The sequence below is a fragment of the Colletotrichum acutatum genome (genome assembly GCF_030867785.1).
Source record: "Colletotrichum acutatum strain CBS 112980 chromosome Unknown BDZ83scaffold_56, whole genome shotgun sequence".
Classification (NCBI taxonomy): domain Eukaryota; kingdom Fungi; phylum Ascomycota; class Sordariomycetes; order Glomerellales; family Glomerellaceae; genus Colletotrichum; species Colletotrichum acutatum.
In genome coordinates this window covers 36536-58103 of record NW_026849050.1, presented here as the reverse complement: position 1 = coordinate 58103, position 21568 = coordinate 36536, and the positions used below count along the sequence as shown (strand labels likewise).

The 21568-nt window shown below is 53.4% G+C and overlaps 5 protein-coding genes and 1 pseudogene across 6 annotated transcripts; 2 read left to right on the top strand and 4 right to left on the bottom strand.

The window, feature by feature from the left end:
* Positions 1–27: 27 nt before the first annotated feature.
* BDZ83DRAFT_741612 (cytochrome P450) lies at positions 28–2411 on the bottom strand (the record flags this gene model as incomplete). The annotated part of the gene is made up of 9 exons (XM_060513092.1): positions 28–187; positions 263–423; positions 479–743; positions 808–918; positions 989–1152; positions 1312–1646; positions 1705–1774; positions 1830–1922; positions 2385–2411. The coding sequence occupies 9 exons, from the start codon at positions 2409–2411 to the stop codon at positions 28–30; spliced, it is 1386 nt and encodes a 461-aa protein (XP_060364115.1).
* Positions 2412–3288: 877 nt separating this feature from the next.
* On the top strand, positions 3289–4728 carry BDZ83DRAFT_624028 (phosphatidylserine decarboxylase-like protein). The gene has a single exon (XM_060508423.1). It carries the CDS (start codon positions 3332–3334, stop codon positions 4610–4612), a length of 1281 nt encoding a protein of 426 aa, XP_060364114.1. The 5' UTR covers positions 3289–3331; the 3' UTR covers positions 4613–4728.
* A 175-nt stretch (positions 4729–4903) lies between these two features.
* On the bottom strand, positions 4904–4976 carry BDZ83DRAFT_t161 (annotated as a pseudogene). The gene has a single exon. The product of its transcript is annotated as a tRNA-OTHER (tRNA).
* An 11420-nt stretch (positions 4977–16396) lies between these two features.
* Positions 16397–17390, top strand: BDZ83DRAFT_579321 (GTP-binding protein rho2; the record flags this gene model as incomplete). Its single annotated transcript, XM_060505225.1, has 5 exons — positions 16397–16431; positions 16610–16688; positions 16767–16772; positions 16843–17034; positions 17100–17390. 5 exons carry the CDS (start codon positions 16397–16399, stop codon positions 17388–17390), a joined length of 603 nt encoding a protein of 200 aa, XP_060364113.1.
* Positions 17391–18298: 908 nt separating this feature from the next.
* BDZ83DRAFT_652473 (uncharacterized protein) lies at positions 18299–18745 on the bottom strand (the record flags this gene model as incomplete). The annotated part of the gene is made up of 1 exon (XM_060510525.1): positions 18299–18745. The coding sequence occupies one exon, from the start codon at positions 18743–18745 to the stop codon at positions 18299–18301; it is 447 nt and encodes a 148-aa protein (XP_060364112.1).
* A 785-nt stretch (positions 18746–19530) lies between these two features.
* On the bottom strand, positions 19531–21280 carry BDZ83DRAFT_624011 (uncharacterized protein). Its single transcript, XM_060508422.1, has one exon. It carries the CDS (start codon positions 20962–20964, stop codon positions 19546–19548), a length of 1419 nt encoding a protein of 472 aa, XP_060364111.1. The 5' UTR covers positions 20965–21280; the 3' UTR covers positions 19531–19545.
* Positions 21281–21568: the final 288 nt, after the last annotated feature.

Below are 21568 nucleotides of genomic sequence, written 5' to 3'. Positions count from 1 at the left end.
GGCTTTGAAGGCGCTCGTTGGCTTCAATCAAGATTTTCTACGTGTAAAACGGACCATGAGTGCGGGTTTCCACCACATCACATGCAGTTGGCTTTCCTGTTCCCAATCTAAATCTTTGCCAACCAGCTCTAAGTCGTACTGCCACAACATCTTGGCCAAGATGAGATTGATTTCCATGTATGCGAAGCTTAATAGTTCATTAGCATGGGATAGCTTGTGAACTAGGTTGTGTTCACAAGGGGCTAAGGGATGTGAGACTCACTTTTGTCCCAAGCATCCCCGAGGGCCCATGGAGAAGGGCTGGCTAGCCTCGCGGACATCTGTGGATTCCGCGTCTAGCCAACGTTCAGGCTTGAAGTTTTTCGGGTCAGAGAAATACTCTTCGCTATGCGTCAAGGTCCACGCATGCGCGAAGACCTCAGCCTATAGGCACTCTCATTAGACTCCATGCTTTTGATTGTGCTTTAAGTTTACTTACACCAGCTGGGACATAGATATCGCCGACACTCATGCCTGGCGATAATCGTGGAAACCCCTGAGATCCCGGTGCATAAAGCCTAAGGCCCTCGCTGATGACGGCTTGCAAGTATGGGAGCTGGCGAGCTGCAGTGGCATTGATCTCTTCGAATGAGGAGAACTTTTTTGTTATCTCTGCTTGAAGCTTTAGTAGACACGCTGGGTTTCGGAGCAGATAGTACGTTGCCGCGGCAAGGAATGTCGCAGTCGTCTCGCCACCTGCGATTCTGTGAGGATACCGTTAGCAAGACCTCGAGCATTCCCAAACGACCTTGAATCAAGGGGACGCACGTCAAAGTTGACACATGGGCTGTCATCTCTTCTTCGCTGATAGCTCCCACTTCGTAACTCTTGACAACGGTAGACAGGAAGTCATTGCGGTTTGACTTTTTGGATAGACGTCTGCGGTTCCAGGGTTAACAATCAACCATGAGCTACATGCCGCCAAGCGTGAGCTCAGTATACTACGTACTCTTCGACTTTTTTCCGGCTATACTGGGAGTTTTGGTTTTGGACAGCAAGAGTTGACGGGAATAGCACGCGGGCTACTCTAGCCACAAAAGGGAGACGACGAAGGTTGTCAACCAGTGTGATGAAGTATAGATGGCTGACTATGATCTCCGACCAACTGTGTGGCTTTCCTATAATGCGAAGTGATTAATATTACGATGTTCAGCTTGGCCATCTCCCAGCCAAAGCATTAGGCTTGAAACTCTCAATTTTTCACTACTTACCAGCTTTGACGCTATGAAAGGATTCGCCAAACGCCATTTCGCCCAAGGAGTCAAAGGCTACCATCTCGAACCACTTGGTCATATTGAGACCTTCAGATTGGAAGGCATCTTCTCCAAGCCGATATACGAAAGCGTCGACTGTTTTGGTAATGATGTCTTCTTGATCGAGCAACATCTTTGTGGAGAAGGCAGCAGACAGCATCTTGCGCATTTTCCCATGCTTATGAGGATCGCGCTCACTACCGATGCATAGAGACTTGAAACCTGCGCCGTAAATATCGTAGAACTCGCTTTTAATCACTGGTGCGGCGCCTGCGGCACGGTGGCCGTAGATTGCCTTCCACGACTCCACTGAGGCGAAGGAGAGCTCATTGGGAGAAACTCTGACAACAGGTCCTAGTGAAGTTGGGTTAACAAATCTGAATCTTGGCTGAGCTGTGAAAGAAAATTCTACCGTGTTTGCGATGCTGCTCTTGGATGGCGTAGTGAAAGCGGCCAGTCTGAGAGTGATATATTCGCCAGATCTATAGAGAGAAACTTGAGCATTGGAAGCACAATCTATGGCTTGTGTGTACTCACCAGACTGTATCTTCCTAATAGAGGCCCTGGGAACGCGGCTAGCTTATGGAAATACGCATTATAGATGCTGGCTGTCAAGAGATACAAGACGACCTAGGCACGTCAGTCTTAAGGGCCAGTAAAGCTTTGTCTTATTCACAGCAGTTCTTACAAGACACAATGATACAGAGGCAGCCCTTGCCACGGTTAGTTGTGCAACTCCCGCTCGAAAAAGGTGCAAGCACTCTTTGAGTGAAATGACTCGGTCAGGCATCGCGTTCTTAGAAATCGATGCTCTTGAGCATCTGCCACTATGCTTGATGTGTTTGCTGGCGATCTAGCCGGTGGAATTTCGCATAAAAGACACAAATCATACTATTTGCTCTCCTGGCCACCCGGCAAACGTTTGCGTTGTAGCTTTCACGACGCGAGGGATATGTTGGAAGAGCAGCGGAGGACTTCGTCTCATCGGCAAATTTCCCTTTTGGGAAGTGAGGTAAACTTCCAACCATCATCGCGCTAAGCCATTTTCAGTAAATCCCGAGAAATGCGCGGAACAACAGTAGGACTGCTTACACCAGAAACAAGTAAAGCACCGAGCATGAATTATGATATTCAAGAAACCAACACTCAACGACTCTTGATTGACAAGTTACATAACTTGGGTATCTTCAAGTAAAGGATTGTCATGATCCGGACCGAGCAGTGAAAGTATTAGTCCTCGCTTTGCGAGACAAACATCTCATTCATGAGCTCTTGGAGTCTGCTTAATCAAGTCGAACATTGTAGGAATGCGGGTTTGTCGTGGATAGACGGTCATTAGTGTGACCTCGGCAAAGCTGCTCCAGGATTGGGCCCCAGCGTGCTCAATCAACTTTCAATGATGCTGCCGACTCATCGCATTCCGAGGCATTCTTCATTAAAAAAAAAAACAGGTTCGTTCCCGTTCATGACTGATCGAAAGAACGGCCAAAGTTGCCTCACAGGCACAGCAGTGGCGGAAACCCGTACGAATGAGCCGCGCCTCAACACGAACCTCCTCCGCCTCAACGCCCCAGCCATGTGGGCAGCCCGTAACACTGTCTATGTTTGGCAGTAAGCTCGTGATTCACGTCAAGAGCGGCAACATTCATTCTTTTTCATCTCAGCAACCTCCCTCGGCTATGTCGTATGGGCGCGGCAATGCACCCAGGCGGCAACACTTGATTGGGGGAGCCGTGCATGAACCCGACTTGACGACTTCAGATAAGTTCTCCGGGGGACTATTACGAGCGCCACGTTCTTCGCAAGACATGCGAGTTGCGGGTAGCTCTACCTCTGACGGGCTCACTGCTGCGGACCGTTGTTGAGATGGATTGGCTTCTGACGATCGGCTTCTAGCGAAATCAAAGCTCATATAAAACACCTTGAAATCTTTTTGTCTAGTTGAAAGTAGGCGTGTTGACACTTTCTACCAGTAACTCTATGTTTACAGTTACATCAACTGAAAACAATCTGACATATAGCAAAGTCGATCACTCATCATGTCACTCAGCGTAACAACCGCACCCGACGAAGTCACCAGCATCTCTCCCATTTCTCACCTCGACAGCAAAGCCTCAGGTACTACCCAGGAAGCCATCCAAAAAACATCTACCTCCAACGATGGGTACCTCCGCTTCAACCCAGTCATCGTCATGCTCATCGGCTACCTCGAACAAGTCAGCCCAGGAGGCCTAGACTCCGCAGTCCGTTCCGCCCACAAAAAGAACCCAGCCTTCATGTCAAAACTAGCCATCAAAGACGCCAACTGCTTCTTGATCTTTGCAAACGACCTCCTCAAATGGGTGCCCCACGAGAACTTTGGAGGCAAAGACATATACGACATCCTCTGCACCTTCTACTTCGTCCTAGACCAACCCCCGCTCCGCAAGCTCCAGACCCCGATCCGCCCAGACTCGCAAGGCCTCACCTGGCTTTCCTCCTGGATCGTAGTCTACGCCCAACTCATAGGCCAATTCCTCGACACACCCGCCTCCATCACCCCCTCGTCCCTCCAATCCTTTACAAACTCGCCTCCTTACCGCTTCCACGAAGCAGAAATCCCAAAGGGCGGCTTCCGCACCTTCAACGCCTTCTTCACCCGCCGCCTCAAACCGGGCCTCCGACCAATCGCCTCCCCCGACGACGACAGCGTGATAATCTACCCGGCAGACTGCACCTACGACAACTCCCTCGCCAACCAAAGCGTCGCAAGGATCTCCCCCAACGGCTCCGTCGAGATCAAAAACGTCCGCTGGCCGATCAGCATGCTCCTCCACGGCAGCGAGCACGCCGCCGACTTTGACGGCGGGATCTGGATGCACGCGTTCTTGAACACGACAAACTACCACCGCCAACACGCGCCCGTTTCGGGCAGGGTGCTAGAAGCCAAAAATATCCAGGGCATGGCGCACCTAGAGGCTGATACCGTCGGCGACGGACAAGTCCGTATGATGGGCGGGGCGGACGCTTCCGAGAACCCGGGTTATCAGTTCCTCCAGACGAGGGGGTTAGTTGTGATTGAGAACCCGGTGCTTGGCAAGGTCGCGTTCTTGCCCATTGGGATGGCTATGGTTTCGTCAGTGGAGTTGTTTGTGGAAGAGGGGGATGTAGTGAGGAAGGGAGACGAGGTGTCGTGTTTCCGGTTTGGCGGGTCGGATGTCATTTGCATTTTCCAGAAACGGGCCGGGTTGAGGGTTGAGGATTTCGTCCCGACGAGGGGTGAGTTTTCGAACTATGGGAGTATCATGGCTAGAGCGCCGACGGGAGGTTCACGCACATAAGTCAGGCTCTAAGAAAAGTCGCCTACCGTCTGAATATGTACTTGGATGGCTTCCTTTAACATCTTGCTCAAGGCTGGCACCTAGAGAAGATGTAGGCAAAGCTACTCAAATCCACGATGCTTGGGACCAGGAGTTTTCTATTCGAGCAAATCACAGCCATGAAATTTGTGACAAAACAAAACAAAACATAACCAAAAAGAGAAAAAATTGCGTCAATCGCTGACGGGAATTGAGCCCGACGTGGCTGGTGCTTGTTAATGACATATTCCAGAGAACATCAAGGATGTAGGGCGAGAAGCTTACGGGTCGAACCCACAACCTTGAGATTAAGAGTCTCACGCTCTACCGATTGAGCTAGCCGGGCAACCGGCGTGTATACTGGGGTTGTTGAGTTCCCCAGGTCGAGGATGGCTTCATGTTCTGAATTTACCAGTTTGTGGTTGTGTATCTAAGTGGGGAGGAGAGAAAAGACTTCAGGAATCCCCATTGTGGATGTAAGGTGGGACACTACAACAGAGCGCGCCTCGTGATAGATGTGGGGAGTGGATGTCTTCAGGGTTGGGTTGAATTTAATGTTAGCTTAGATTTGGCGTCCTTTTGACAAAGTGGTTCAATCGCAAGATTCATGGATCCTAGAGCCATTTCCAGTGGGGGGATGCTCATCTCTCTCTCTTTCATCAGTCGGTAACGGTGTCAGACCGTTCACAAATGGCACAATCATGTTAGTCAACGATAAGACCACAAACGAGGGCATGCTGAAAGAACGCAGATAGTCTCTATTAGCCGCTACGCAGGCACAAAAAGCCATGCGGAGGATGCTCGCTTGAAGGGGAATCTCCCTCCATGCGCTAGCTATCCAGGCAACCCCAAGGAAGGGTTTCGATTACTGAGTTTTGAGAAAAAAGAAGAGTCCCATCCTTCACCGACTCAAATACCCCCCTCAAACAACCATGATCAAGGCCAACTCAAGGCTCGGGTTGGCCTACTAGCCTTCCTATCCTAATCCTAGCGAGGACTGCCTCTGGTGGCCCTGTTAATGCATCCGTTCTGCATGGCACGGAACATGACGCGACGGTGAAGTGCATCGGTCGAGGGTGCAGAGCTGTCAGATGAGGCAACGGGCCTGGAACTCTCGCCAGACGGACCACTCTAGTGTCCTCTAGCCAGGAACGCAGGTGCGCCGCTGCCGATGATGGGGCTTCCGATCTCGCCTGGTGCACCTACGGGCCTGTGGGCAGGATACGCCATGTCGTTAAATTCGGGCACCCATCGCATCAAGTGCTGCCCTGGGCCGTTTGCGTCCAACTGGACCTCAAAGGTGCCTCCACCATTCTGCAGGTTGCCTTCCGTTTCGGCAAGAGCCAACAGGTCAACTTCAGGGACAGACTCAGTCCTATTGAGCTGGTCAACCTCTGCCTTGATAGCTGCTAGATCAACAAAAGACTCTGAGCTCTCGGGGTTGCGGGCTTGCAGTTCCTTGCAGGCGCGACACATCATGAGCCGAATCGTCACTGAACGAGGATTTCCAGCCGTACGGATCGGGGGCATGGGCGGTATCATAGTAGGGCTTCCCCAGGTCGAGTTTCCCACTCCTGGGGCCACGGTGTATGCCATTGGTGAGGGTCCCCATAAGCTATTGTTGATGCTAGAGAAACCATTGTCGAATGGCAGTGGAAATGCCGATCGTTGCACCTGGCTACGGTGCCTAGCCGCATTGATTGCCGCGCTCATCGGGTCCGATGCATCATCGACCAGGACGCTGCTACCTAGATGCTGTTGGTTTGTGAAGTCATCTGATGGATCATTTCGGTGTCCCTGAACCACACTACCTGGTCGTCCAATGGGCGCTGGCCTGCCGATAGGCTGTGATGGAATTGGCGATGAAGCTGGGTCGAAGCTGCCAGAATGTTGTCTCGAATGTGATCCGGGTCCTAGTGCCATGTTTTGCATATGGTCGCCCATGGGCTGTGGGAAGCCAGGAGGTGGGCCGGGCATGAAGCCACGCCCAGCTGGCCCATTAAGACCTGGCGGACCGGCCATCATGCCTAGAGGGGGGGGAGGTCTGCCAAACCCGGTAAAACCAGGCGGGCCGAAGATGTTTGGGTCGGGCAGGCGATTTCCCAGGCCCGGCGGCGGATTGAAGCCGGGTGGAGGCATGCTCATAGGCATGCCAAAAGGGCCAGGCTGCATCGGACCTTTCATGTTCGAAGGTGATATGGAATTAGGATGGGGTAGCGAGCTTGTGGTCGCCACGCTCGTCTTCCTTGAACCGATCGGCCCAGGGCTCATGTGGCCGGGTGTCGCAGGGTGTGGCGATGAGTTTTGGCTGGCAGTAGAGCCTGACCGCGAAGCTTGGGATTCAGGCAAGCTAGTGTCCAGGGGCTGCGAGGCATGCTTGGGGCGGATTGGTGTTGGAGCTTTGGGGAGAGCCGGCGTTGCAACGGGTATCTTGGGGGACGCATAGGATGCTGGGTTGGACGGATGTGTCGGAATCGGTACTGGGTGTTGCGATAGTCGTCGGCCTGAGGTGGGAATCGGAATAGGAGCAGCAGCAACCGTGGCAGCTTTTTGGGCAGCCTTTTCCTCCTGCTTGATGCGATCCTTGCTTTCCTTCTCAGCCTTAGCCTTGGTCTCCTTGTCGCGCTTGGCCTGTTCCTGCTTCTCTTTGCGCTCACGGAGCTCCTTGTCCTTCTGGTCTCGAGTTTCCTTTTCGCGTAATCGTGCTTCTTCCTTGAGCCTTTGGGTCTTCTCGCGGGATTCGCGCGCTTTGCGTTCTTGCTCCGCGCGCTTCTCTTGCTGTTCCTGGAGTCGACGTTGCCGATCGGTCTCTTTGCGGAGGCGTTCTTCTTCTTCGAGTCGCTTCTGCTCTTCCTTCTTTCGACGTTTCTCCTCCGCTCTCAATCTCTGCTCTTCCACCTTTCGCCGCTGCTCCTCGAGTCGAGCGGCCTCCTCTGCAGCCTTCTCGGCCTCCTTCCGCGCCTTCTCCTCGGCCTGTTGCTGCTTCTTGAGCGCGGCCTTGTCCTTGCGCTTCTGGTTCTCTTTGGCCTTCTTGGCTTTCTTCTGAGCGGTTTGCCTATTTTCCTCCTCGAGTTCCTCGATGAGCTGTTGCTGGCGTTGCTTGGCGACCATGTCTCGATAGGCTGTCAGGACCCGTTGCTCAAACATTCGAGCGGCGAATATTTGGAACATGCGACGACCCTCTTCCATGCGCTGTTCCTCGGTCATCGTATCCTGATGATGACAACAGTAATGCTCAGTACTCGAGTGTTTATGGTCATATGTGTATTGAGAGGAGCTCACTTCTTCATCCTCGTATTCCTCTTCTTGACTGTCATCATAGTCCTCATCCTCCTCCTCGTCTTCGTCGTCATAGTCGTCTTCGGGAGGAGGATGGTTATGATTCGAGTAAGAGCCGTTGGCGGGATGAGCGTAGCCGCGAGAAAAGTGCTCCTTGGCGTCCTCTTCTCGGGCCATGCGGCGCTCGGCGAGCTGCTCCATCATTTCGATGAAGCGCTTGCCGTCGTTTTTGAGGAGGTCATCCGCAACGGTGAGTATGCCGCCTAAGTCCATGTTACCATATCTGCAGAGTAGGGAGTCCAGAAGCTGCATACCCTTGACTTGCAGGCTGTTCCCAAACGTCAAGAAGTCGGCAACGTCTCGATCGTGAGGGTGAGTATCTTCGGGGGGTTCGTCTTCGTCGCTGTATTCGTCGTCTTCTTCGTCTTCCTCTTCTTCCTCCTCCTCCTCCTCCTCCTCAAGGTCCTCGTCCTCGTCGCTGTACTCCTCCTCTGGCTCCTCCTCGTCGTCATCGTCGCCCACATGTTCCACTATACGGCCGCGTGACGGTGGTTGGCCTGTGTAGGATGACGGGATGCGTGAAGGTCGCAAGGGGAATTCGCGGTGAGGTGGCAGAATATGCGGTCCTTCACCGTTGTTCGCAAAGGTCTCGAGCTCCTCATAGTAAGCGTCGTACAGGCCTTCGAGTTCCTCCTCAATGGCGGTGCGCTTCCTGCCGCAAACGGTACAGCTGCATGTATGCTTTTGCTGCTCCTTCATTTTTTTCAGGACGGCGTCCTTTTCGACCTTGACTAGCGACTTGCGCTCATCTTCGCCGAGACCTAACCAAAACTCCTTGATGCGTTCCCGCTCCTCCTGCGAGCTGGTGTTCCAAATCTTATCCTTGGAGATACCAGGACCACGGGGCGTCAATGGTGAGTGAGAGTGAGAATGAGGAAACGGAACGCTGTCGTACTGATTGTTGGCCAGCTGCGGGTTCTTTCCGTTCTTCTTCTTCTTCTTTTTGGACTTTTTGGACTTGGTCGCGGAGAAGCCGTTGGCATGGGGCCGGTCGTCGGTAGAGTGATGGTCTTCGGGCTCGTCGTCGCTGGACTCCTGATCCTCGTCATCTTGGGCAACCTGAGGTTTGGACGCGGGCGCGCCAGGAGCAGGACTCGGGCGTCGTCCATTTGGTGGTTGGACGGCGGCTTGCTCGGCAGCAGCTTTGGCGGCAGCCTTTGCCCGACGCTTCTGCTTCTTGCGATTCACAGTAGGCGCTGAGGGGTCAGCACCGTTGGTGTCGACGATCTGGACGCTGGGCGCCTTTGCCGACGAGGTCGGAGTAGAGGGTTGCGAGGGTTCGGCGGAGGGGGGGCCTTTCGGGACGGTGATGATCTTGGAGCCATCCTTGTTTGTGTATCTCGCGGTGGACTTTGTATTGGGTGACGCTGGCGTCTGAGCTGCCGGCTGGCGATGGTTGGCCGGCATTTCTAGTCTCTGCTACGAAGCAAGCGACGTCGATGTCATAGAGAGGGATAGACGAAGGGTGGTTTGCGGTTGTGGTTGCGGTGGGGGAGTAAGCGCTGGATTCGGGTTCGGCGAGAGGGAGAGAGCGAGAGAGTTGAAGACAAGCTCGAATTCGGCGGTCGGTCGGGTTCGAGAATGAGGCGATACTGGGTGAGGTAAAGCTATGTGGAAAGATGCGTAAGCAAAAATAAAACCACAGCTGCCCCTCTTCGCAATGACGCTCGAGGTGTTCGGGGAGATTGTGTGTGATTGAAGTTGGGTGGGCGTTTGTGGGTAGCGGCTCGCGAAAGTGGCAGGCGGGATGTAGCGCGCTGGGCGGGCTTTGGGCGGGCTGAGGGTGGTGGTGATGAGGCAGGACTCACAGGTGGAGGCGAATATTATTCGAGATGGGGCGCCGGGGCAGCCACACTTGTGTCTTGCCAAGGGAACAAACAGTCCGCCGTAAAGGTGCAGCACGGAAAGCCGAAATGGTAAAGGGTATAACTTTTGTTGTTGTTTTTTTTCGCCTTGTTTCTTCTATCAATATTCTTCCTCTTTTTGCCCTTGGGAACACCACCTTGCCGGTTGATAGTGGTTCAACGTGAAAGGCACACGAATCGCAGTGCAGTCGCAAGGCTGGTGGTGGTGGTGGGCTTGATTGGGGCTGATGAGTGTGTGACAAGCAGAGCGCGGGCCGATGATGAGTGCCTCTGTGTGGTTCGTTGGTCGCTAAGTTCCAAGATTAGGTACCTTTGAATTGGATCTTTAGGTAAGGTAAGGTACCCTGGAAAGAGTAGTTCGGAATGAGTTGGGTTGGGTAAGAACGACCTCAATTTTTCGTCGGAAGGAAATAGGAAGAGCTGAATAGATCGAATTATCCGCTGTTCGAATTCCTTTCCTTTTCATCAATGGGAACACAGAATAGCACCCATATGGAAGGCGACAATACCAGTGTCGTGAAAGTAAAAGGTTGGAAGTAAGGTACCTCTGGATCTTTGGCCAACGGATGCGTGTCGTTGTTCGTTCCGCTGTAGGCGGAGGGAGGGATTGAAGGGAGAGTGGGATTGCATGTCATGCCCAAGTCACTCGTCGGCAAGTTTGGGTGGGAGGAGTACATCATAGGGAGGGGGAAGTGCCAGGTGGTGAGGGACCTGAGGCAGGGGCCGGCCCTAGGTACCCAATCGCCTATCGCCTGGGGGGGTGCACTTCACCGGGCTCACATCAGGAACTTGGAAGCCTGGGTCCTTAGGTACCTGGGGTTGGTCCCATCAATCAGATTTCAAGGCCAAAAGAGGTGAGAGGTTTGTGCCATTATCCACGTGACTGCTTGCCCAGCGGGTCCAGTTGCTTTTGCGTTTTGTGGGGACCCAACAGAGCTGGCTGTGCTGAGTGGCTGACAAAGCCGGGAGGGAAGAGCAGTCAGCTGCAACCTCTATGGCCTTTGCTCGTGATTGAGCTTCTTGCCTGAGGCTATCAAGCCCAGGAACCTGAGGAACCTGAACATCAGGCTTTGGTGGATTCCCATGTTGAGATCCAAAACCACGCTGACATAACCAGATACCGATATTTACCCTGGACCTGGAGCTTACCTAAGCCCTGTCTGTGCCTGGCGGAATGAGAACCCGGAAAGTTATTCGATTTCGAGGCCCCTGGCCAGATCCGTCCCGCGATTCCAAGTCCAAGCACCAAACAACAACAAACACCGCGATGCCCTGTCACCTGGGAATCCGTTCAGGATCTGATGTCATTTCAACACCTAAAGCCTCCGTATAGCTAGCTGTATGGGTAGCTCCTCCATCAGCTCCTGTCCCGCGTATTTCAAAGCACCCTTGAAGCTTGGCACTGCTATTGACCGCTAAGTGCAGCAGTTCGCTCAGCTCGCCAAAGCCCGGGTCATACTATCAACAACATCATACATCATCTTAGAAGACGACCGCCCTGCTTTCAAGTCTGCCATAATCAAATCGTCCAAGTGTTCCTCCAACTGGGCCTTATATGCAAGCAAGCAATAGCTAGCTGCCTCGCCCTTGGCAAAGTTTGGCAGCTCCCTGCGGTTCCCAAACTGCCCCGCCGTCAAACAAGTTAGTCATCTGTTTGGCAACATTCGTTGTCACAAGCTCCGTGACACATGCTGCTGGCAACGCAACCTGCTGTTCCACCTGAGCTCTCACAAGCTCCCTCGTACAACATCTGATACCGCCCCAATTCGTCGACGCGATTGGCCTTCCTTTCCATGGACCGTCAAACTCTAGGCACGCCAAGAAGGGGGGACACGCAAACCAGTTCAACTTTGACGGATCAAGAATCAACACTGCCACTAACAAAGGGCGGTGGGTTGGGCTCTGTGACTATCAAGTGTCAACAGACTCTCGCCCTGCTCAAATGACTATTGGATATGCTCAGTCGCTCCCGGGACAGCCGGCGGCAGTTGAGGCCAAGTACCTTCCAGCGATAGCGGCGCTCGGGGGTTGAGGAAGAGGGACATCCCACCCGTTCCGAACCATCCCGCATTTTCAGCCTCTAACCCCCGGAACCGCGCGGCCACCGACTGTTCCGGAGACGGCCTATGGAGATTTCAGTCCCGGCGACTATGCCATACTTTGAGGCTACGGTCAAGGTACCGGGGACTGCTATGCTTTCTGGCCGACTCGCTCTCTCTCTCACACACACACATACAGTGATGGCCTCGATCATTATATCATCAAGATATGGTGGGGACGACGAACGCCGGCCAAAGTGTACAGTCATGTAAAAGTTGGACGTTGTGGATCCCCGCCCGCCGATCAGGTCCGGCAACGTGCACGCATCAGACAGGTGTGACCGGCAGATCCTGGACGGGAGCGCATCCTAATTTTGCGGGCAGCGATGCAATGGAACACCATTCTCCCTCACGCAAATGACTAGCCAAGAACGCTCTGCCTCACAGGGAGACCCGAATGATATATCCCGTCGCCGTGCGACTTGCAGCCTCGGGGCTCGTTCAATACCCGACCAGAGTTCCTCGCAGACGTCCAGTTGGGTACTATCATTGGCTGCAGGTGACGACTCTGAACGAGAGAACACCAGGAACGCTCGAATGCCAACACAGCCTCAATCAGCCATGCCATGGTAAGGCGGGCCTGGCGGGCGGATCCACCGCGGAAGTTGGATCCACAATGTTGTTTGTATGGATGTTTACGGATACATGTTGGCTGAGAAGCGACAAAACGAGAGCGAGATGATGGAAAGGGGCCTCCTTCTCCGTCCGTTCTGTCAACAGTGTCCAGGACTCCGATGACGAAACGAGCTTGTTGACCCCGAGGTGGACACAAGCTCATCGGTACTTCGGTGTATTCTAGGAATTGTCGCCAAGCAGTGACTGCGCAGCAAGCTATGTTCGACCAGGCTATGAAGAACCCCAGTTCATTGGCGAAGCTACGTCAAATCTCAAAGGTTGCCAAAGGTGCATACCAAGTCTTTTGCTTGGATGAGCTTGATACCAATAACCTCGCGCCAGCAAGTCTCAATGCCGACGCCGTTCGGATGGGCTCGCCAAGCGAGTAAGCAAGTTCCCCCATAATTCTACGACGCTCTCGATGTGGCATGTCGGGCACTTGCATATTGGCCGCGAGTTGTCTAGTAAGTCGGGTGCCATAAGACGGCACAGCTTGGCGACACAGCCGGATAGCGATGAGTTGCACGGAGACACACACACACACAGCGGGACGGTGGGATGGCCACCGCACAGCAAAGCAAAAAGCAGAAACACGGCACGCTTGTCCTTTGCTACTGGCCACGAAGATTCTTGTGGCCTTTCCCCCTCAAGCCTTTTCTTCCCAACCGGCACTCCAGGGACTGCCTACTCAAGCAAATGGGCTGCAGGCTGGTAGGTGCCTTACTACGTTCAGGGCTGGCGGATGGCGGTTGGGAGCGCGGGATGATGGGATGGGATGGGCGAACTATGATTCGGAAAACAAGTGCCCGGTGGCGGTTTAACACCAATGACTGGGGAATGGAAGAGGATGAGACATACGGTTTGCCGGCGGATTCGGTGCCGTTACGGCCATCCGATGTTTGAACGGTTGATGCTTTATCGTTTTTCTTCCCTCCTCGTCTCTTCTTGACTTTCTGAAACGTGGAGGTACGTACGACATGATGTAAGTAGCTGACGATGAACTTGATGACAGATACTCAACTCAATTCCTAGCCAGGAAGGGTACCGTACTGCGTAAATGGGGAACGTCAATCGGCAATGGGGAATTTGGAACGCTGCGAGTTAAGAATCGTTCAAGGTCGGCGATCGACGTCTGAGGAAATCTTGGCAACCATTTGTGCAGTTTCCCATTCTCTTTCAAGCTAAGGAGTACTGTTTTTGCGTCCAGGAACTTGGGATGTCCAGGACAAGGGGCGGACGATGGGGGGGGGGGACAGATCGGGAGTACCTTATTTTAGAAAACTGGGCGCACGGCGGCGCAAAAAAAAAAAAAGTGGAAGGGTGCCGGAGGTCGGGTAGGTTAGCTCGGCCGTCAGCGGTAAAACGTCCGTTCAAAGGGTGTCTTTGGGGACGGAGCCCGTATTTTACACAGTAGATCGCCATTGCCGATCTGGGTTTGGCCTTTCTTTGAAAGGTAGATACGTCAAGCGGGATACTGGCTATTTTTCTAAGAAGATTGGGAGCTTTTTTCGTGGTCTCGGTCTCGTCCTTGCTGGTCTATCATGGCAGATGGAGAAGAGAAAGTTGGATTAGTACATAGCGGTCCTGGAATACGTGTATTGTAGTTATAACATAGCCATTCCAGCGCCATGGCCCATCGAGGCCAATTCAGTGTCAACGGATAGCCCAGGGTAAGGTAGCATCCGTAGTACCTTACGACCTTGAACTAGACAGAGTTCCGCCTGTCTGTCATCGCTCCGCATGATGGCGTGGGACCACAGACTGGTTCGTGCGAGAGAGTGAGAAGAAGAGAGTCATTGGCAATGATGGTTGAACCAGCACCCGGAGCTTTGGACCTGTTGCCTTCTTCCCCCTCCCCAGCCGCGTCAACAGCAAAGCGTTTTACATCCAGCAGTCTAGGACTACCTTGCCTCGAAATGGGGAGGGCGTCGGCAAGCCAAAAAAGAAGAGATGGGGTGCTAGGACCGGACATTGATGGGCCTGCCGTGGTTTGGGGGCTGGGTGAGAGCCCAGAGGGTCTGGGCCGGACGGGCCTCAACTCCAGAAACGGCGCCATCCGTGTGTCATCGTCCCTTTTTTTTCTTGGTGGTATTGTTCAATGTTCCCTGTGGAGAGAAAAGGTGCTAAGGCAAGGTATTTGCTGTGCCACAACACGCACCGCTTGGCGCACCCGCACTTTTGTTAGGTTGGCTGTTAGGTCATGGGCACTGGACAGATTGAGACCAGAACTCAGGGCCAGAGAGAGAGAATTGAGTTGAGGGAACCCGCACTGCCCTGACAGAGAGCATCGAGCATCGTCCATTCTCAGGGTAGCTTCCGTGGTGGACTTGTCCCGGTCTTGGGTTTCTTGCTGGCTGCAAGGTACGCGATACGTAGCTACGCAAGCCAATATTTCGAGGAAAATGAAAGTACAGACGATTTCTTGTTGCTGTTCCTGGCCAAGGAACTTTTACCGGGCTGTTGTTGCTCTACTCGTTTACAAAAGTCCCTTAGTTGTTGTTTTTTTATTTTCTTCTATTTTCTTACTCACTCTACTCAAAGCATCTATCTGTCCATTATTACGCTCTCTCTCGGACTAGTTATCAGCATCCTCGAATGAGAAAACAGACACTCGAACTGATTGATCAACTCGCCAAGATCGAGAAGGCATCAAGAAACAAAACAAGCTTGGCAACGACTGCAAGTAACGGTGGGATACCGCCCTTGTGCTCCGTCCTCCGTACCCCGGGCCACATTTTCCTCCTCCAGTTTCCCCCCCTTGGCCCGTCTGTCTGTCTGCCTGTCTCTTCTGTTATTTAGCTCCGGCTTCAGCAGTGTTCTTCGGTTTTCCTACACAGGCATTCCTATTTGTAGCTATACGGAGTATCCGTACTACGGGCAGCATACATACTTGGGTCCTTTCCCTTGCCATTTCTTCAACGCGCGATTACCCCCCGTGGAATTTCTTCAGCTCGTATTCCCAGCCAAGCTGCAACGCCCGGCCTCACCATTTCCTGTTCACCCCGAATCAGCCGTCACTGTCAAGTCGTCCCCCTTGGCTGCTCTCCCCCGGAACGAAGGAAAAGAAAGGGAAGAAACGGAGACCGTGATAAAAAGATACAAGGCCGCCCCCTTCGCCGCACCCATCCGAGAAGGTATTCGCCCATCGGCCTTTCCTTCCTTCCCATCGGCCTGCACTGACCCTCGGGCCCGTTTCTTTCTAGCTGCATCTTTCTCCTCCACTACGGTTACGGAGTACCTACATTTGTACGGAGTACATTTGCAATCCAATTGCCAACAGCTTTAAGCTCACTGTCGTCGTCCACCACCGCAAATCCCACGACCACCACAACTTTCCTCCTTCTCTCCCCTTCCTCATCATCCTTTCCATTCTTTCCACTTCCTCCCGACATATCCGCCATAACTCAACTCCGCATTTCCCTCTTTTTCCAAATCATCCCTCTCCACCCAACGCAGAAAAGGAGAGACGAACGGATTACATCCCACGGCACCCACCTCCTCAAACACCCAAAACATTGTTTACTGGCACGTCCCATTTGTGTCGCCTTCTCCGCCCCCCGACGCTTTGCTACCTGCTCCCACCCCGATACGACCCTGCGACGTACGGATCCCGAAAAGACGAACCCACCGATCGCCACTATCGACAACACCTCGTCCAACACCCTCGATCGCAGCGCGCGCCCACGATATTTTCTTGGACCTCTTCTCGATTTTTTCGACGCCGTAGTGCTCGACGTCGAAAATCGATTCGGACGAACCTCGATCCGCCTGTCAATTGACCTCGGGTCGCCTATCCTCCCCCCCCCCCCGACGACCCTCCCGCCTGATTCACAACCACAACCACAGCCATGGCAGCAGCAAATCCCACCAACGTTATTCGGAGGTACGTCGCCTATTCGATTCCCGTCGATTGAGAGATTTGCCAGTCCGCGGTGCTGGCTCAGCCCTCGGCTTGCCACGCGCAAAGCTCGCAGCATCTCTGCCTGCTTCTACCGGGCAGGAGCCGCCTGATCTCCACGCCCTATCTATCTGTCCTTCGCTTGCTGACATGCTGCCTTCAGGAAACTCGTCATTGTAGGGGATGGTGCTTGCGGAAAGACTAGTTTGCTTAGCGTCTTCACACTTGGATATTTCCCTACCGTATGTTCAATTCAATAATCTTTCCCAATGGTCTGATCTCAAGTCTCAGGATCTTTGCTAACAGTTGGTGTTTTGCAGCACTACGTGAGTACCACCAGCGACTCCTCTCGCCTCGCCCGACGATCGATGTTCTAACGAAATTTTGACCCCTTAGATTCCTACCGTTTTCGAGAACTACGTCACAGATTGCAGAGTAGATGGAAAGTCGGTGCAGCTTGCGCTATGGGATACCGCTGGACAGGAGGACTACGAGCGGCTACGTCCTCTGGCCTACTCCAAGGCCCACGTCATCCTGGTCGGCTTCTCCATCGACACACCCGATTCACTCGACAACGTCAAGCACAAGGTGGGTTTGAAAAAGATTGAGGCACTTCATGATAGTGGGGCTGGGCAGCTGACAGTAGGCTATAGTGGGTGGAAGAGGTTACCCGACTCTGCGAAGGCGTCCCCATCATCCTCGTCGGATTGAAGAAGGATCTCCGCGAAGACCCCGTAGCGATTGAGGAAATGCGAAAGAAGTCGATGCGCTTCGTCACACACCAAGAGGGCGACGCTGCCGCCAAGGAAATCGGCGCCCGGAAATACCTCGAATGCTCCAGTTTGAGCGGCGAGGGCGTCGACGATGTCTTTGAAGCCGCCACCCGCGCCGCCCTGTTGACCTTTGAGAAGGGCGAGGGAGGCGGCTGCTGCGTCATTCTGTGAAGGAAGCAAAGCTCCATCACAACCACCATTCACTATTCTGCCCTTTCGACCGACAATGAGTGCAGGCACGACGCAAGCGAACTGAGAAAATCCTGGGCGAACTTTTGCTGGAGAGATCAGGCTGGATCACAGAACCATGAGAACGCGGCCGACCTTTACTACATGTGAGCATTACGCCGGGTCCGATCCAAGAAGCGCAGGATCAGCCAGCTCCCACAACCTTGAGTGGGCAGATGGCTTACCCAAAAATGGCCCTGAACAGGCCTGGGTGGATGTCACTAGGTCGGTACATACCTAACTCTCAGCAAGCTCGCCTGGTTCACACACCCTTTACAACAATCGCAAAAAAGCATGCGAGTTCAACTTTAATCCACACTCTCTTTTCTTCCCCTCAAGCGGCGTTACAAACAGCAGGGACAGCGCAAAACACTCAGCGGAAACGTTATTTATGGAACCAAATCTAAGGGACTAGCCCTTTTTTTTTCTTCCATTGTCTGTATTAATAGGACAGCACCCACATAGAACGAAACGCACCCAAAAGTTCGAGACTAGGAAGCTGGTACTGGGAGCTTTGGAGTATTCACGTTCTGCTCCCTGTCAATGGGAGATGGCTGTCACTTTACGCAATAAAACTGATTAAAAGTTTCAAAACCTCTGATTCAGAGCCTTTCCAAAAACAAAGATTAGTGACGTGTGACTTTTTTTTCTCTCATTTTTATACACTAGTTCATACAACAGATAGCATGCTACAGCGGAATTGACACTGGGCGTGTCTAGATTTTGGTACACTGCTGGTGAGCAAACTCCTTGACACCTTGTCCACCACCTTTCATCCCATCCACCCCCCTTTTTGTCATCCATTTCTTACCGCAACTGCTCGTACGCTCGTGCTCTTGCAACGACATCATCTACCGCTTCCACTCGTGGTTCCACGCCTGCCGGGCAGGTGTCTCGCTCTGGTAGCGCGCGTATTCAATAGGCACGGCATTGGGTCCGTAGACGCCCTTCTTCTCCTGAGCGACACGGTACAGCCACCCTTCCTCCCTGGTTCCGGGACCAGCGGTGGTACGGAGCTGCTCGTTGGCGGTGTACATGCTCTGCTGGATGCGGAGGAGCTCCCTCTCGCGAGCCTCGCGCTGCTGGCGCTGGAGGAGGAGCCAGGCGCGGTGGATGGTCCAGTGGCGGAGGTGACGGTTGCGAGCCATGCGCAGTGCCGGGGGCGCCTCGGCGAAGAGCTGCTGACGGATGTTTGCTATACGGGCGACGTATTCGGGGTTGATGATGTTGTCCGATTTCGATTTGCGGGCGGCGAGGGGGGTTGTGGTTGAGAGGGAGCGGGTTGTCGTGGTGGTCATTGTGACGGCGGCGGGTGTTGAGGTGGTGAGGGTTTGGCGGAGGCCGCTGCGGAGAGGTGCGAAAGAGGCCATTGTTGTGATTTTTGGGGGTGTTTAAGCTCAGATAGTCGCTTGAGACGAGGCTGTGATATCAATCGTTGAGGGGATCGGAAGTGGGAGGTGTCGGGCGGTGTTTAGGAGGGCGGCCTCGTCGTTTCTTGAGCGGAGGTTCCGGATCTGCGGCGCGAGGAGTCTCCTTCTTTTCTATGCGCTGCTGTTGACGACGCTTCTTGCGCTTGGATCCTGCGACGACTATCTCGGATTGGGTGTCGTCTTCAATTGTGGCCGGGTGATCGACTGCAGGAGTATATTCGACTTCGGGTTCTCGGTCGTCGAAGTACCGTAGTCTGATTCGGTGGTGCGCGGTTACGACCTCGTCAGAGATCGGAACGTTGGTGAACACGTCGTGGTAGTCGTTTTCGAGGGAGAGTTGTCGCGGTGCTGTTCGAAGGAAGAGGGCGCCGGCGTCGGGGTGGTATCTGCCCGTGTACTTTGCGTAGAGGGAGTGGATGGACTACCGGGAGGATCGTCGTTAGTAGGGTGAAGGTCTGGCGATGAAGCTCGGTGGGAAATTTTGGGAATGGGGAAAGGAAAATGGAGGATGGTTTATCCGGGCTCTGCAAGCTGGCTTGTGCCTGCAGGCGGGTGTGGATGGGATGGGATGGGGGAGTTGAGACCCCTGCAAGGCGTGACATTCTAGCGGGGCCCTGCTCAGACAACTTGGAGCTGTGCAAGTCATCCGCAATCCACAATCATCTACACTATTCCCATTTGCCATGTAAACCATCCTCGACGACAGGGAAATAGGAAGAAGCTGGGGCCTGGGGATTCGGAAATCTTTGGCGACTTACCTGGCAGATTGATGCATCATACACCAAAGCAACACTGTACTCCTTCTGCTCAAAGACGAGTTCTCTGGCCTCCATTTCGTCCTCCACTTGGTGTAATCTCGCAAGATTATTCAGCACTGCACCAGGCGACACCGAAGCTGGACTCCGATTGAATGACAACACTCTGAAGAGGGGCTTGAAGGTCTCAATCAGACTTGCACAGTTACGAGTTGTATCTCTGCACCAGAGCCCGTCAGCGTCGTTGTACATGTCCCAGACGAGCCAGGCAAACTCTCGTACGACTGGGCTGGCGTCGAGGAAGCGCGCGTATGTCGCCGGGAAGCCCCCACTGAATCTCAACATCCATAATGTGCAGATTCTCAAGAGGAGCTCATCGGATGGGTCGTCGACGCGTTTGAGCAGTTCCATGCACCCTGCTGGAAAGTCCAGTGTCGAAGAGGAGGAGGAGGCGGAGAATGCCATGAGGGTCACGAGCTGTGCGAGAACCTTTGGAAGGATTATCTGCAAGCGCATTACATCCTCCATGGGGTCGCGGGGGACTCGGCCACGATAGGCGAAGTTTCGGCCATCGTAGGAGAAGATTGGGTCTCCCGCTGCATGGCCAAGGAAGTACCTCGTGTGTGCCAGCGTCTGGGCGACCCTGAGTATTTTACTCTCTTCCGCGGGCCCCTCCTTCTCCTCCTGCTTATTCAAACTCGTATCCTCTCCGGAGACGACGGCGGTTGGCGAGAACGGTCTCTCGCTAGACAGTACAGTCGGTGGACTGGTGCTCATGTCTAGCTCGAGCCACACCTGGTCCCAGTGGGCCTCGTTGTGGCACATATCCATCTGTACCTGGAGATGGTGCCGCTGCTTCTGAAGCCGCAGTGCCGTGGGCTTGACAAGCTGTTCATCGGCTCTCCATAATGGGTTCGCGTCTGGGTTGAGGTGGTCCACCGTGAGGCCCATATGATCCCAGAGGTCGAGGATAGAGTCCTCGAGAGCAATCTGCTGACTCCGTGAGACTTGCAGAGCTAAGAGCGCGGTCTTGCAGAGGTCGTTGATATCGGCCCGGGTTGTCTGCCAGACGCTTCGGAGGCCGTGCTTGTCGAGAAAGGCGTTCCAGCTCCGATGGAGGTCAGCGTCTCCTGGAGGTCTGTTGAAGGGACCTGGAAGACCTAGGGAGGACATGCTGAAGTCTGTTAGATGGTGGTCAGTGGATCTCGGCGTAGTCACTAGTGTAGGCGATGGCGAATACGATGCTGATGATTGGCGAGGATGATGATGGACGAGTTGACGATCGAGCTGATCAATAGTCGGCTCTTTCCCTAGTGAGTCTACATACATCATGGATTAGAGAAGAAACCATCTGGGAGATGTTCCCTAGGCATGTTGTTTCGGAGAAAACTCATGCTTCGGAGAAAGACCATACTTCCTCTTCTTGCCTTGCTATGGATGGCCGTCAGGGCACTCGATGACCTGTCAGTATGGCTGACATCTGGCACCGAAATGCCTCCGTCGTTCCTATTAGCTCAGATTTCTCAGTCATTGGTCGTCTTCAACTTGATTGCAATGCGAGTTTAGTCTACGGTTCGACTGATCAATTATGAAGACTAGGCGTGCTCCCAGCTAGATCAGATTGTCTACAACCACCATAAAGAAGGCCAGCTCCGCCTTCGTCAACGGCACAATCTTTGACTTTCGAGAACTAAACCTACAGCAATGATATTCAACGATTGTTTCCTGTAACCAAGTGTGCTCTCCTGTCTATGGCTAGAATTGATATCAATGACCCCCTCAAGGTACGTAGCATATTGCAACAGGGCAGAGTGAGTGCCAACCTTTTGAACCTCGTTAACCTTCATTTGAGGTTCGTATGAGCAGAAAGTTGGTTTGTGGTCCTTGAGAAAAGCATCGCATTGTCATAAGTTGGACGTATTGCATGGGACTTTGA